The sequence below is a fragment of the Trichosurus vulpecula genome (assembly GCF_011100635.1).
Source record: "Trichosurus vulpecula isolate mTriVul1 chromosome X unlocalized genomic scaffold, mTriVul1.pri SUPER_X_unloc_1, whole genome shotgun sequence".
Lineage (NCBI taxonomy): Eukaryota > Metazoa > Chordata > Mammalia > Diprotodontia > Phalangeridae > Trichosurus > Trichosurus vulpecula.
In genome coordinates this window covers 8,973,051-8,988,801 of record NW_023494377.1, presented here as the reverse complement: position 1 = coordinate 8,988,801, position 15,751 = coordinate 8,973,051, and the positions used below count along the sequence as shown (strand labels likewise).

The 15,751-nt window shown below is 47.9% G+C and overlaps 1 protein-coding gene across 4 annotated transcripts; it reads right to left on the bottom strand.

Moving 5' to 3' along the window:
• Positions 1-5,919: 5,919 nt before the first annotated feature.
• On the bottom strand, positions 5,920-15,324 carry PNCK (pregnancy up-regulated nonubiquitous CaM kinase). Of its 4 annotated transcripts, XM_036740408.1 has the most exons (13): positions 15,239-15,299; positions 14,965-15,057; positions 13,939-14,044; positions 13,051-13,182; positions 10,055-10,129; positions 9,601-9,739; positions 9,081-9,204; positions 8,690-8,765; positions 7,986-8,098; positions 7,776-7,854; positions 7,602-7,689; positions 7,217-7,348; positions 5,920-6,751 (listed from the first exon to the last, which is right to left on the bottom strand). In XM_036740408.1, the coding sequence occupies exons 3-12, from the start codon at positions 14,013-14,015 to the stop codon at positions 7,253-7,255; spliced, it is 999 nt and encodes a 332-aa protein (XP_036596303.1). In that variant the 5' UTR covers positions 14,016-14,044; positions 14,965-15,057; positions 15,239-15,299; the 3' UTR covers positions 5,920-6,751; positions 7,217-7,252. The 4 variants fall into 4 exon arrangements, with proteins under 4 accessions (XP_036596303.1, XP_036596305.1, XP_036596304.1 ...); XM_036740410.1 differs by lacking the exon at positions 14,965-15,057 and having other exon boundaries at positions 15,239-15,324; XM_036740409.1 differs by lacking the exon at positions 15,239-15,299 and having other exon boundaries at positions 14,748-15,082.
• Positions 15,325-15,751: the final 427 nt, after the last annotated feature.

The following is a 15,751-nucleotide window of genomic DNA, read 5'->3' as shown; positions in this document are numbered from 1 at the left end:
GCCTTGGGCAAGTGCTTTCCTTTCCCAGCTCTGTAAAATGATGTGGTTAGATTTGATTCCCTCTAAGGTGTCTCCCAGCTCTCATTCTTTCCAACTCTCTTATTTCCTCTCCACTGGCAGTTTGTCCCCTCAATCACAAAGAGGTAGTGTAGTCTAGTGGAGAGAATGCTGCCAAGGGGCTATGGGACTAAATTCAAATCCTACCATGGGTGCTTACTAGCAGTATGACCCTGGGCAAGTCCTTTAACCTCTCCGAGTCTTGGTTTCTCCATCTGTAATAATAGGACCTACCTCCCAGGACTGATATGAAGATCAAATGAGATAATGGATGTAAGGTGCTTTGCAAACCTTAAATGGGGTTATAGGAATGTCAGCTGCTATTATTATTAATCACCGAACTCTCCCTTTCTGCCTCCTTTCACTTGCCCCCAGCAGTCCTTCAAACTATCATGCCCCTATGAAACAGCCAAAATCCCAGGGAAGAAAGTACCTACCTTCCTCCTCTCCTTTATTTCTTTACAATGTGACTTTCAATGTCATCATTCAACTCAAAAGTGTTCTCTCCAAAGTTACCAATGATTTTAGTTGCCAAATCGAATTGGTCTTTTCTTAGTCTTCATCTTTCTTGGCTTTGACTCGATTGACCCTCCTTTCTTCCTGGCTAGGCTCACTTTCCCCAAGTTTTCATGAGAATGCCCTTTCCTGGTTCTCCTCCTTTCTGTCCAACTGCTCCTCAACATCCTTTGTTGGCTCACCGTCCCTGTCCTGCCCTCTATGGGTGTCCCCCAGGGTTCTAAGTCACTTGCAAGTGCAGACATCCCCCTCCTGATGTAATTGGTCCTCTTCCAGAACGAAGGTCAAACAACAACAATCTTTGGCCCTGGTTCTTTACACCCTTTCTGAAATCTTATCAATGTCACACATCTAGATGGTGGTCCTCAAAGTCTTAGAGGAGCTCAGAAGCTTTAATAACATAAAGCTGTGCTAACACTTTGGGGACTCTTTACATATCCAGCCCCAGTCTCTCTCCAGAACCCTAGTCCTGCATCTCCAAATGCCTATTGGATCTCCCCAACTGGTTGTCCACTGACATCTCAAACTCAACACGTATCACCTACCTAGTCCATTCTCCATATCACTTCCAAAGAGATATCGTGGCTTCCATCAAGTCCTCGCATCTACAAGAAGCCTTTCCCAATCTTTTTTTTTTTTAAGGAATTGGGGGTTAAGTGACTTACCATGGGGCACACAGCTAGTAAGTGTCTGAGGCCAAATCTGAACTCAGGTCCTCCTGACTTCAAGGCCAGGGCTCTATCCACTTCACCATCTAGCTAACCTCCACCTCAATCATCCTTAATCTTAGTTCCTTCCCTGGGAGACTATCCCCAGTTCATCCTGTATATGTCTCATTTGTAACATGGTTTTTTGCAGATTATCTCCCATTAGATTGTGAGCTCCTTGAGAGCAAGGATTGTCTTTTGCCTTTCTTTGTATCCTTAGGGCTTAGCCTGCTGTACAGTAGGTGCTTAATAAATGCTAGTTGACTTCACTTGATATCCCTAAAACATAGATCAAACTATGTCAGGTCCTTACTCAAGAAACTTCAATGGCTCTTTACTACCTCTAAAATCAAACACAAAATCCTCCATCTGGCATTGAAGGCCCTTCACAATCAAGCTCCTGCTTCCTCTCCAGATTAGGCTGTATTGAAAGTTACTCCCTTTTTTGTGCTCACTGTTGCAGCCACTCTGACCTATTTGCTGTTCCCCATACAGGATATTCCAGCTCCAAAGTCTGTGCTTTTGTGGAGATTGGTTCTTAAGGCTGGAAGGCTCTCTCTTTCTCCTTCCCTCTTAAAATCCCTAGCTTCTTTTAGTCACAAAAGCTGCTTTCTACATGAGGCCTTTCTTAATACCCCAAGTGGGTAGGCACCTCCCTCCAATATAATTTCATATTTATTATGTGCATATTTTGTACTTTGCATATAATTTGTATGCATACATTACAAAAATTATTTTATTGGACTAGAAAAAACAATAAAATTCATTTGAAAGAAGAAAAGATAAAGAATATCAAAGGAATTAATGAAAAAATATAAAGGAAGAAAATTTAACAGCACTAGATCTTAAACTATATCACAAGGCAGTAATTATCAAAACTATCTTGTACTGGCTAAGAAATAGAAAGGTGGATCCGTGGAACAGAGTAGACATAAAATTTGTTGTTTGTCCTTAGTTCTGGAAGAGGACCATGACATCAGGGAGGTGATGTCATGAGATGCAAATGAATTGGATTTAAGTGAGGGAGGGTTGTGGAAAGAAAGGGGGGAGAGAGAGAGAGAGAGAGAAAGACAGAGAGAGAGAGAAAAAGACAGAGAGAGACAGAGAGAGAGAGAAGGAAGGAAGGAAGGAAGGAGAAGGAAGGAAGGAAGGAAGGAAGGAAGGAAGGAAGGAAGGAAGGAAGAAAGAAGGAAGGAAGAAAGAAGGAAGGAAAGAAAGGGAAGGAAGGAAGGAGAGAGAGAGGTGTTGTCCAACTTGCCGGTTCCACTTGGGTCCCCGAGGTGGGGCAGCTCCTACTACTACTCACAGAGGTTGTTGTTTGTCCTTCATTCTTGAAGAGGACCATAATATCAGAAAGGTGACGCCATGACCTGCAAGTGAATTGGATTTAAGTGAAGGACAGCTGTGCAAAGTCACCAGCCTCACTTTCTCTTCTGGAGCCATCTGGGCCCAGTGTCCAGATATAGATCAGGATGACTGGAGATGGCCCTCAGACATCTAATACACAGTAGTAAATTATTATAGTAACCTTGTATTTGATAATTGCAAAAATTTATGCTTCTGGTATAAGAATTCACTATTTGGTAAAAATTGTTGTGAAAATTGGAAAGCAGTCTGGCAGAAATTGGGCATAGACCAATATCTTGCACCATGTACCAAGATAAAGTAAAAATGGATACATGACCTAGATATAAAGGGAGATATAAGAAAATTAGAAGAACATGGAACATATTACCTATCAAATTTAAGGATAGGAAAAGAATTTATGAAAAACAAGAGATAGAGAACATTGTGAGATATAAAATGGATAATTTTGATTACATTAAATTAAAAAGGTTTTGTACAAATGAAACTAATGCCAAGATTAGAGGCAAAGTAGAAAATTGGGGGGAAATTTTTATAGACAGCTTCTCAGATAAAGATCTCATATCTAAAATATATAAAGAACTTCATCAAATTTATAAAAATGAGTCATTCTCCAGATGATAAATGGTCAAATGATATAAACAGGGAATTTTCTCATGAAGAAATCAAAACAATTTATAATCATATAAAAATGGTCTAAATCATTATTGATTAGAGAAATGCAAATTAAAACAACATTGAGATGTCATACCTATCAGATTGGCTAAAATGATAGAAGAGGAAAATGACAGATGTTGGAGGGGATGTAGAAAAATTGAGTTGCTAAATACACTTTTGGTGGTACTGTGAACTGTTCCAACCATTTTGGAGAACAATCGGGAATTATGCCAAAGAGCTTTATAAAACTATGTTTACCTTTTGACTCAGCAATACCACTCACTACTGGGTGTTTTCCCAAGGTGATCAGGGAAGAAGGAAAAGAAACTATATGTTCTAAAATATGTCTCTTTGTGGTGGCAACGAACTGCAAAGTGAGGGTATGCTGGGGAGTGGCTGAACAAGTTGTGGTATATGATTGTGATGGAATACTACTGAGCTGTATGAAATGATGAGCTCCATTATATTAGAAAACCATGGAAAGGCTTACATGAAATAAAGAAGAGTAAAATGAGCAAAACCAAGAGAATGTTGTATCCAGTAAGATCAATATTGTTCAAAGAACAACTGTGAATGACTAAATTATTCTGAATACTATAAATACTCAAATCACCTACAAAGGACCCATCCACCTCCAGAGAAAGAACTTATAAATGGAAGTATGCATAGTATGGTTTTACATATATGTATGTATGTGTGTACATCTCTCTCTCTCTCTTTCACAAAACCTTAAACACAGTTCACTCTGAAGCTCATAGATTGGACCACAATAGGTCCCTGCCTAAGCTCCACTTAATGGCTGTATTTTGGGCCCTCCTGGCTTAGAGTGAATGTCAATGGTAACTGTTTCTCTTTGGAACAGCAACACTGAGGGTCTTCCCCTCCGAGCTTGATTTTTTTTTCTCTTCTTCTAATTAAAGGGGTCATCCCTTAGACTCACTTCTTAAACAGGCCTATTCACTGAATGGGCATTACCTTACTCTAAGTGAGCACAAGAAAAGGCCTTAGCCTAAAAGGGCCAGGGTCTCCTATTGCATCCTGGGTCATCTCCAGTCATCCTGATGAATAGCTGGCTACTGGACCCACATGTCTCTGGAGAAGAAAGTGAGGCTGGTGACCTTGCATAGCCCTCCCTCACTCAAATCAAAGTCAACTGCAAGTCATGTCATCATTTCCCTGATATCATGGACCTCTTCAAGAACAAAGGAGAAGCACAACTATATAAAATAGATATAATCTGTATCAGTCTCTAGTGTGGGGTAGGGAGGGAGAGAGAGACGGATACAGTTTGGACAGGATATAAAATATAACAAAATAAATACATTTTTAAAAATTGTTTTTAACTGTATGTCTTGGTGAAACTGTTGTAGGAGGAGATAGCTGACCTGGGAATCAGGAAAACCCCTGCCTCTGACATCCTGGCTGTGTGACCTTAACCTCTTAGTGCCCCAAGTAACTCTTCAACACTAGAAACTAGAGTGGGCATCGACTTGCTTTGTCGAGGGAGTTAGGAAACACTGGACTTTCCCTAAGCCACCAAAATCTCAGATCTGATTTGAAATGGACATAATTCGTAGAGACTTTTCTATGCGCGGACTTCTCACCAGTTGAATATGTTTCTGGAAGGTAAGAACATTTTTATTCTTGTCTTAGTATCCTGAAATGCTGCCACAATTCTTGTTGGTCTGAATGAAATGTAAAGTCTCCAGTATAGAGAGCCTGGCCTTTGCTCAGCACCTTGCAGCCTTCACCTGGCATGGAGAGAAGGTATCCCAGCCCAAAGACAGAGGGCAGAAGAAATGGAAGGGTCTTCACTGCCATCCTCAGTGTTCTGCCACATATTGGTGACATGTGGAAGGAAGGATGCACCTTCGATTACCTTCTGTTGAACAGGGAGTTCCCTATTCTTCTCATTCAGTTTTCAGGAAACCCCATTACCCACCCACCTCCAGAATTCCCCCTCCAAAACCTGTGTCCAGGAGACTGAAGTCCAGAAGACAAAGCTCCCTATCATGCATGGAAGGTTCCAGTGATCCAGATGAAAAGCCAGAGCTGAGAGAGCCTAAAGAGAACATTTTCATACACGAATACACACACACACACACACACACACACACACACACTGAATGAATGAATGAATGAATGAATGAATGAATGAATGAAAAACCATGAATTAAGCATTTATTAGGTGCTAAATGCTACGGTAGTTGCTGAGGAGAAAATTACAAAAGTTACACAGTCCCTTCTCTCAAGGAACTTATATTCAAACAGAGGAAACAATATACATAAGGGAATAGTGACCAAGGAGGAGGACCTAGGTACAAAAAGTTAAGGGAGGAGATGGAAGGGGCACTAAGTGGAGCCTTGGTGAAATAGATTGACACACCCTATCCAGGAACAATGGCTGAGTTGATGTGATTGTGATTCAGGAATCCAGAACTGGAAAGTTGGGGGTGGGGGGAGGTTGGGAGAAAGAAGTTGGTATGGGGGCTTAGGCCAGGATAGGAAAGAGTAAAAGAGTAAAGTCTCTCTTCACACACACACACACACACACACACACACACACACACACACACACACCCCTTTAAGGATCACATCCTCCTCTTTTTTTTTTTTTAGTAATTTTATTTGCTTGATGAAAGGGCAAATGCTGGGGGCTAGGGCTGCTAGGGACAGGAAGGACCACAGACAGACAAACATACAGACATGCCCTGGGCCAGAAGGAAGAGGGAAAGGGATCCCCATTCATGGAGGCAATGAATTTCGAGCTAGGCAGAACTTTAATAGACCAACTGAGTCTGCCACCCATGTTAACTGTTGGAGAAAGGGAGGCTCTGATTGTGAAAATAGCTCACCCAAGAGTCTAAAAGCTCTTAGCTTTTTAGCTCCAAAAGTCTCCATCACTGATTTCCCCTCATCCCCACTTTCCTCTTCACTGCCTCCCCTATGAAGAGGTTGAGTCCCCAACCCTTTATTGGTCCCTTTCAGAAAAACTAAGAAAATCTTAGGCCCAGCCCCCATCCCCACCTCCCCAAGGGGAGCAGAATGGGAGCAACAGTCAAGCTTCTAGCTCCAGCCCCCTCCTCCTTCCAGCTTCCTAGGCTACACTTTCACTGGGACCTCAACACCTCATGCTGCCTCCCAACAGCACCAGTGTCTCAAATCAAGCCAGAGGGATTCCCCAGACTCCCCTCCACCTCCAGCCCCCAGGCCTCCCACACATATACACACACACATACACATCCAGACAATCCAGCCCAAACTATGAGACCCGGTGATTGCCGGGGCAGGGGTGCCAGGCACAGATAGTTATAACTGAGAGGGGTGGGGGAAAGGAAGGAGGAGGAGAGGACTCAGGGCACAGGCAGGAAAGAAATTGATGGTAACATCCATGAGAGCTAAGGAGCGGGCTCCTCTTCCAGCACTTCCAGCTCCAGGTGAAGGGATTTCTGAATCAGGGAATGGGAGAAAAAAACTAAGGCTCAGAACCCTGCTCCACTTTTCCTAGCTCCCTGACCATCACCTATCAACTCCAATTCTTCCAGAAGGCTGGGCTGGAATGCTGTGGCTCCCGCTTATCAACCAGATCATATTCAATCTTTTCAGCCACACATTCAAAGGGAGATCTCTGGCCCCACCCTCCTCAGCCAACCTTTTCTCACTTCCCTCTTCATTAGCAGACTGCTTAACAAAGCTCATTCCTACCTGAAACTTTGCCCCTGGCCTGGAATGTCTTCTGCCTTTCCTTCCCCCTCTCCCTTCCCCCTCTCCCATCCTCAATTGTCCAGCTCTGGTGCCACCTTGTCCAGGAAGCTTTCCTTGCCCAGCCCCAAGCAACCACTCCAGGACTCAATGTTTGTGTGGCTTAGGAGTCCTCTTGCTCTGGGCCCCCCAACTAGGCTGAGGGAACATACCTTGATGAATGAGTGGCCACTTGGCATGAGGCATCATCACTTTTTCTGCTGCCCTCCTTCATCCCCATCTGTCTCAGTGCTCTGCCCCATCTTGGTGATGTGCCGAAGAAAAGATGTGGCATTGATTGCCCTCTGGAGTGTGGTAGAGTGCCTATCAGTCTTGGTTTTGCCCTCATCCCTCTTCCCAATCTGTCTCAGGGTCCCCAAGTCACTGCCACCCCCAAATCTGTCCAGAAGGCAAATATTTCCCTCAAGCCACTGGGCCCAGAGAGGAGGTAGCTCAATTACCCTCACCACTAAGGAACAGAGACTAAGAGCTGGGCCTGGGGCCATTAACATCTTTGAAGAAGTCCCCCTCACCCTCTCTGGCCTCCTCTAATCTTACCTTCCAGTGGGTCCGAGCAAAATTCTTCTGGATCTGCTCACTGACAGAACTGAGAATGTTCTTGTCCAGGGCTGTGTCCCCAGAGATCCTATGGACAGGGGGGGGGGGAATCCAGAGGGTCGGGGTGGGGGAAAAAGAAGAGCGGGGCACCCACCCACTACCAAAGGTGCTTACCAAAGATGCTGCAAGGCTTGCTCACAGCTGAACCGCCTCTCAGGGTCTCTCTCCAAAAGGTGCCGAATGAAATCTTTGGCTGGGAGTTAGGAAGATCCCAGTCAGGGAATGCCCCTCTGTCCATAATGGCCTCCTCCATCCCCTCCCCCCCCCCCCCAGGAAAGCCCTGGGACTCTATCCTCCCAGGGCCAGGAGCTGCCGAAAACTCACCCGATTCAGAGATGTCATCCCAATATGGCGAGTCAAACTCATAGTTGGCTTTCAGGATCTGACTGAAGAGCTCCGAGTCATTCTCATCATAAAAGGGGGGGTAGCCACACAGACTGGGGGGAACAGAGCAGTGTGGGGTAGGAAAAATACCAGGGATGAGATTAGGAGATAAAAGAGAGAGAGACAGAGAGGAGAGAGACACAAAGAGAGGAGAGAGAGAGAGAGAGAGAGAGAGAGAGAGAGAGAGAGAGAGAGAGAGAGAGAGTGACAGACAGAAAGAGGAGACAGAGAGAGATAGACAGAGAGAGATAGACAGAGAGAAGACAGACAGAGAGAGGAGAGAGCAACAGACACAGAAAGAGGAGAGAGACAGACAAAGGAGACAGACAGAGAGAAAGAGAGAACGGGGGGAAGAGAGAGAGAGTAGGGGAGACAGACAGACAGAGAGACAGGAAGAATGAGAGAGAGGAGAAGGAGAGAGAGAAGGGGACAAACAGTGGGAGGAGAACCTGTTCAGGGTCCCACTTCCCAACCCTCTAAGCTTTAACCCATCCCCAGGCTTAGCCTCAGTTCCCAGCTCCCCACCTTTTGAAGGGTTAGGGTTAAGTATCTTAGGATCCCCTGTCCACCCCCTGGAAGGGGCCTCCAAGCTGAGGGGTAGACAGACAGCTAGAACAACCAGATGCCCATCTCTAGTAACTCACAGGATATAGGAGATGACCCCCAGGGCCCAGACATCTACAGCCTTCCCATAGGGCTTCTGTTCCAGCAGTTCAGGGGCTAGGAGCCAGGCACCCGGACACAGAGAAAGACAGACAGACAGACAGACAGATGGACATACATACAGTAACAAAGGTATGCAAGCACACAGAGACACAGGTATATAAGGCTCAAGAGGCAGAAAACACAGTCCCCTTGGCACCACCCTCTGCCAGCCTAGCCCACAGAGGAGAGGATTATGTGTGGCCATGGGTATGCAAGGGACTGTGCATTTGGATCCCAGGCCAGCCCTCTTTGCTCCCTTTTTTAAAGTCCCTTCACCATTCAACAACCCGTTGGCACCACCCACCAATGCCCACAGGCCTTGGCCCTCACCAACATAGCCTGGGGTCCCACAAGCAGTGCCCAAGACGTTGCTCTCCTGGATCTTGGACAGGCCAAAGTCAGAAATCATGATCTTAGAATCCTCAAAGGGGGTGGCGTACAGCAGATTCTCAGGCTGGAGAGAACACAGAGAAGGAGATGGAGGAGCCCTAACCCTGGGCTGGGGGTGGGGTGTTTGAAGGGAGTTTGAAGAGGAAGGGCAGTGTTGAAATCTGAGGGGGCCCCTGGGAGCTCCAGTTCCTAATTTGGGGGCAGTCCAGGTTCCAGGTCTGGGCAAGGAGTTTGGGCCTGGGGCAAGGAAATCCAAGGCCTGGGCCTTGGGGGTCATCTCCTGCTCAGCCTCCCAAGATTTCTCAGCTCCCTAGAAGCAGTTCAGATGGCCTGCTCTCCCCAAGGAGCTGAGACAGGGCTGTTCCAATCATAGGCCAGAGGGGCCTCCATTTGGCTATGGAGGGTGAGTTTGGCTCTGGGAGAAAGGCAGCTCAGGGTTCCCAGATTTCAGCTCAGGTACTTTTAAGTCACGGTGCACGATGTCCAGGCTGTGCAAGTAGGAGACAGCTCCCAAGACCTGGCCCACCAGGTGGCTAGCATCCTTCTCTGTGTATGAGCCTCGTTCCATGATGCGTTCAAATAGCTCTCCCCCTGTTACCCTGCAGAGAAGGGGGCAGAGGGGCTTACACCTTTCCCCGCTTTGCCAGGCAGCAGCCCACCTGCCTCCAATAGAACAGAAGCTACCTAAAGGCAAAGATTGTTTCATTTTTGCACCTAGCATAACATCTGACACACAGGAAACACCTCATCATGCTTACTGAATTGAATTTGGTCCAGGTACCATCTGGGGACCCCCCGTCCTGATCCCCAGTGGGGTCACCCCCTCCCTGCCCCCTCCAGTGCTCCATCCCCTCCTCCTGATCCCCAGTGGGGCTACCCCCTCCCCACCCCCTCCAGTGCCCCATCCCCCTCACAGTTCCATGGCCAGGTAGAGATGGGAGCTGCTCTCATGGACATCTTCAAGAGCCACAATGTTGGGGTGACTGACCCTGGAATGGCAGCAAGGGTTTACTGTGAGGGGGGCTTCAAGGGGGTGAGGGGATTGGGGCTGGGGAAGACAGAGAAGGGGACAGGGAGGAGGAGCATATCAAGACCTACAGAGAGCTACATATACACAAACCCAGAGGGATACACACACACATGCACACACATACATACATGTACATACACACACAAACACAAACTCAACATGTGACAAGATTTTATCAAGTGCCTACCATGCACTGTGCTAGCCACTGGAGTCACAAAAACAAACTATGATTATTTGTGTGTCTCTCTCAGACAAATAAATATACACAGGGCAAAATTATTAAGTTGATCTTTGGTGCCCCAGACTGCCTCTTCTCCTGGATGAGCTCAGAGTCATCAGATCATAGATTTAAAGCTGGAAGACGAATTAGAATTCATCTAGACTTCACTCCCTCACTTTAACAGAGAAGGAAACAGACCCAGTGGAGGAGAAAGGACTTGACCAAGGTCACCCATATAGGAAGGGACAAAGGCAGAATTTGAACCCAGGTCCACTGACTCCCCAAACAGTGCTCTTTCCTGCTGTTCTATTCCTCCCACTCCCCTTGTTGCCCCTTTCCCCAACACAACCTCCTCTTAGAAAAGGGTATGAGATGCCAATGGTTGACGGAGCCTAGGACACAACTTCTACAAAGGGACTATTGCATCTTAACAAGGGATGGCTTTTTGCCAAAGGAATGACTATCTAATGGTAATATTTTAGGCGTCAGTTCCCATGGGTTTGACTATGATTCCTATGTAGGTGACTGTGTCAACAACTACCTGCTAGACCTTTCTACTTGGACATCCCATAAGCACCTCAAACTCAACATATCCCAAATTGAATTCATTCTCTTCCTTCCAAATCCATCCTTCTTTGTAAGTTCCCTATTTCTGTCTGGGGCACTACCATCCTTCTAGTCACCCAAGTTCAAAACCTTAGGGTCATCCTCTACTCAGTCATTTTTCAGTCGTGTCCTACTCTTCATGACCCCATTTGGGGTTTTCTTGGCAAAGATCCTGGAGTAGTTTGCCATTTCCTTCTCCAGATCATTTTACAGATGGGGAAACTGAGGCAAACAAGGTTAAGTGACTTGCCCAGGGTCACCCAGCTAGGAAGTGTCTGAGACTGGATTTGAACTCACGAAGAGGAGTTTTCCTGACTCCAGACCTGGTGCTCTATCCACTGCAGTGCCACCTAGCTCATGGTCCATCACTCAGTCCATTTTCCAGTTCTTGCCAATTTTACTGCCACAATATATCTCTAATCTTGCCTCTTTTCTTTACAGCCCCAGACTAGTCCACCTCCTGCCTAGATTATTGCCTAGTCTCCTAATTGACCTCCCTGCCTCTGGTCTTGCCTGTCTCCAGCCATCCTCCACATGGCTGCCAAAGTGATATTCCTAACACACAGGTCATGCCACTCGCCCTGCCAATAAAGGGGAAAGGACTCGACCAAGGTCACCCATATAGGAAGGGCTTATTGCTTTGATGAGGAAATCCCAACTCTTTCATTTGGCCCTTCCTGATCTAGCTCCTCCCAACCCCCTCCAGGTTTACTGAACATTAGTCTCATCCACACCCCTTCTTTTCTAGCAAATTGGCCCCCTGTCCTCTAAACCCAGACATTTCATCCGTCATCACTGTGGCAAGAGGAAGAGTCTATCCTGATTCCCCAAACTGCTAGTGCCCCCTCAGAAAAGATAACTTTGCATATGTTTTGTATTTAATTGGAGAATGTAAGCTGTTTGCATTATCAGCATTTAGCCCAGTACCTGTCACATAATAGATGCCCATACTAAATGTTTGTTGGCCAAATCGGGGATGATTGCTGGGGTGGGCTTCCTTCTCAGAGTCCCCTAAATCAATGCATGCTACTCTTAAGGCAACCCTGGACAGGGATGCAAAGTCATACATAGTACATATATATGTGTGCATGAGTGTGGGGGTAAGGATGTGAGGGGTATGGGGGGATACTGATCAGGAGGAATTCTCCGCTCAACTCCATGAGCCCACAGGTCAAGGAGCCTTTGTGAGGACTCTGTGTCTTTTTACAGAGGATGTGGTCAGGGCCATGGACTGGGGCGCCCCCCCCCCCTTAGGGACACTGCAGGTGAGGCCCTCTCCTGAAATCTCTTCATCTGGGGAGAAATTGATCAGCTCCTGGATGGGAGATGAATTGCCCAGCTCTTTCCATTCAAGCCAATCTATTCATTCCCAAAGATGAGACTTCAGGACCTGTCTTTCTCAATGTGGTCATCAGATCCTAAGATCCCAACTCTGGAGCTTTGCAAAGACCAACCCTCTCATTTGACAGGGGCCCAGGGAGGGCAGACAGCTTGTCCACAGTCACACAGTTATTGGAATGGCCACAGGAAATGTGCCCTACTCTATTCAGGGTCCTAGACAGCCCCCCCTCCCCAGCCTGTAAGCTCAGTGTGCTAACCCCGAATACACAGAGCCCCCACCCCGGGCAGGCCTCCTTGGCAGGAAGACCAGGAGTCAGGAAATATTTGACCTAGGCAGAAAATAACCAGTCCCCAGGAGGAATGGGCTGAACCCTCCTCTCATTTCTCACCCCCCTCCCCTTCCTCCCCTGCTTACCCCTCCTTCCTCTCATCTTCCCCCTTCTCCCCTCTCTCCTCTCCATCCTTCTCTTTTCTTTTCCTCCCTTTTCTTTCCTCCCCATTACGCAGCGCGCGCGCGCACACACACACACACACACACAGAGTATGACACACTGGGACCAGTCGGGACTGGGCTGGAAAGCCTCTTGGGAGAGCAGTGAAGATCTTCCTACTGCCCCAATATATCTCCAATCTTGCTCCTTTTCTACCACTCCCTCCCCCTACACATCCAGGTATACCCCAATCATCCCCTTATCCCTCTGCCATGTCCTTACTTCTTGAGAACAGCGATCTCATTCTCTACAGCCACCTCTTTCCCCCTCAGAGCCTTCTTCGGGATACACTTGAGAGCCACCAATCTCTTGGAGCATCGATTCTGGGCCAGAAACACCTCCGAGAATGCTCCCCTGTGGAAAAGAAAGGTCTGGGAGGTAAGGAGCAGATACCCTATGCCTCAATGGAACCATTGACAGGCCAGGTGCACCTGACAAGCTGCAAATCACAACTCAGGGACACCAATACCCTGGGGAAGAGATGGCCTAGTATAATTGAAAGGAACCAAGTCCAAATCTCACCTCTGCTACCTGTATGACCCTGGACAAGTCCCTTTACCTCCCTGGGCCTCAGTTTCCTAGTCTGTCAAATGAGGAGGTTGGATTTGATGGCCTCTGAGGTCCCTACCATCTCTAGATCTAGGTGTGAGTCTCAGTTTCCACCCTTGTAATATGAAGGGGTTGGATTAGATGATCTCTAAGATACCTCTTGGTTCTATCCAGGACCCCAAGGACCCCTGATCCCATAGTCTCCAGCCCCTTACTTAATCGAGAACATCTAATAGGAGAGAATCCAAAACAAAAACAGAGAGGAATCAGAGGGCCCCAATTACAGAAGAGTGAAGCAGGAGCCCTGGCCTTTACCTTCTCCCCACCCAAAGTAGCCCATGGCTCTGGTGCAAAGGCAGGGGCAGAGAAATTGAGAAGGGCCTTAAGACAGAGACTCAGAGAAACAGGAGATTTGGAGGAGGAGCTGTGGAAATGCCCATGGATTGAGTCATTGATGGAGGGAGGCCGAACATCTGTCCAGAGGTGGAAGAAATGCTATCTGGGAAGAAAGGGTCAGTAAAGCCCAAGGTAGTCATCCCACTCCCAGTTGCCAACACTTACGCCCCAAGTTTCTCTCTGATGTCGTAGATTTTGCCAATGTCTTCGGTCCTCTTCTTCCAGCCTGAGCCCAGCAGCATGTCTGGGGGAATAGAGGGGCTGAGCTGGCCTGGGGGCAGAATGAGAAGTCGGATTGGAAGAGCACATCCCAGCTGATCTCCTCCCCCTACAGAGGGTTGAGGGACCCCCTCTCTGACCCCATGAATCCCAGACCCCCAAGGAAGGAGACCAGCCCCCCTGGGGTAAGGACGCATTCAGTGCTGGGAGACATCATGCCTGAGTCTGGACAGAGGCGGGGTGGAGAAAGCTACATCGCCAGTGTCTGATGCTGCCACAAAATCTACACACACACACACACACACACACACACACACACACACACAGACACCCCACACAAATGCATGAACGCGCATGGGCACATACACATATACACCCACACACATACACACACACACTCCAAAAATGAGAGGGTGGCTCCCTTCCAGCTTTAACATTTTATGATTCTGTGGCTCCATCCTCAAACATACATCTGCACAGCACTGTACATACAACATATACATAACAGAAACCACAGTGGACAACCCAACTCAAATCTACCACCCACATAAATCCTCAGCTAAACACTCAAAACACACACACACACACACACACACACACACACACACACACACACACACACATTTGCCCAATCTCCAGACTGCTCCAATAGTAGGAGACATAGCATCAGTATTGTGCCCTGCCCTTCCCCACCCCATCCCTGCCCCCACCCCCACTCCTTCCCTCCCCAAACACAGACACACATACACACCTACCTCAATTTCAATTCTGGGTCAGGAGGTTCCTTAGAACCAGGACAGCACCCTTGCCCCACTCCCGCTCCACCCTGCTTGGAATCCCAGGGAAGGGAGGGAGCCCAGAGAGATTCGGGAAGCAGGGGAGGGGGATGGGATGGAAGAGTGCCAGCTGTGTGTGTGTGTGTGTGTGTGTGTGTGTGTGTGTGTAGGTCTGTCGCTCTGCCTGCCCACCCACCTGCAGCTCTGCGGGGAAAGCTAGTGGTCTTCTGTATGACCAGCTAGAGCGCTGACTCCTGCTCGCCTGTATCTCTGGAGCATCCAGGTGTGTCTGCATTAAAAGGGGAGGGGGAAAGAAGGCTGGGAAAAGAGGATTGGTGGTCAGGTGTATCTGTGCGGCACTGAAGTGCTTCTGTATACCTGCCCCTCTGTGATGGGGTGTGTGTGTGTGTGTGTGTGTGTGTGTGTGGTGTATCTATCGTGAGTGACTTGGGGCGGGGGGGCAGCCTTACCTTTCTCCAGCAACTTTCCCTCCAGCCTTGCTGTTCTCTCCCAGCCAAGCCTTCTCCTCCCTCCTCATTCACTCCCTCCTTTTCCCTCCCTTCCCCCTGCCCATCCCTGCCTGCCTCCCCACTCTCCCTCCCTCCCTCTCTTCCTCCCTCCACTTCTCCTTGTAAGGACATCTAGAGAATCCTCCCAGGAGCCTGCAGCACTATAGAGAGGGAGCCCCCAAGCTCTCAGGGTGTGTGGGAAGGGGAGGGGAAACAAGCCTAGTCTCTAAGGGATGCCCCTGCCCACCGCCTGAGAGCCAGGGTGGGGCTGGGAGAGGATGGTATCAGGGATTCTGGCACCCCCCAAGCCAGAGAGGAGACCCCATGGACTGCTAACCCTGCCTCCTACCCACCTCTCCCAGGCAGAGTCCAGACGGAGCCAGCTGCAGAGACAGAGGGGAAGGGAGACATAGAGGCATGCCTGGGGAGAAGTACAAAGATGGAGACTGAGAAAACCAGAGGCAGAAACAATTG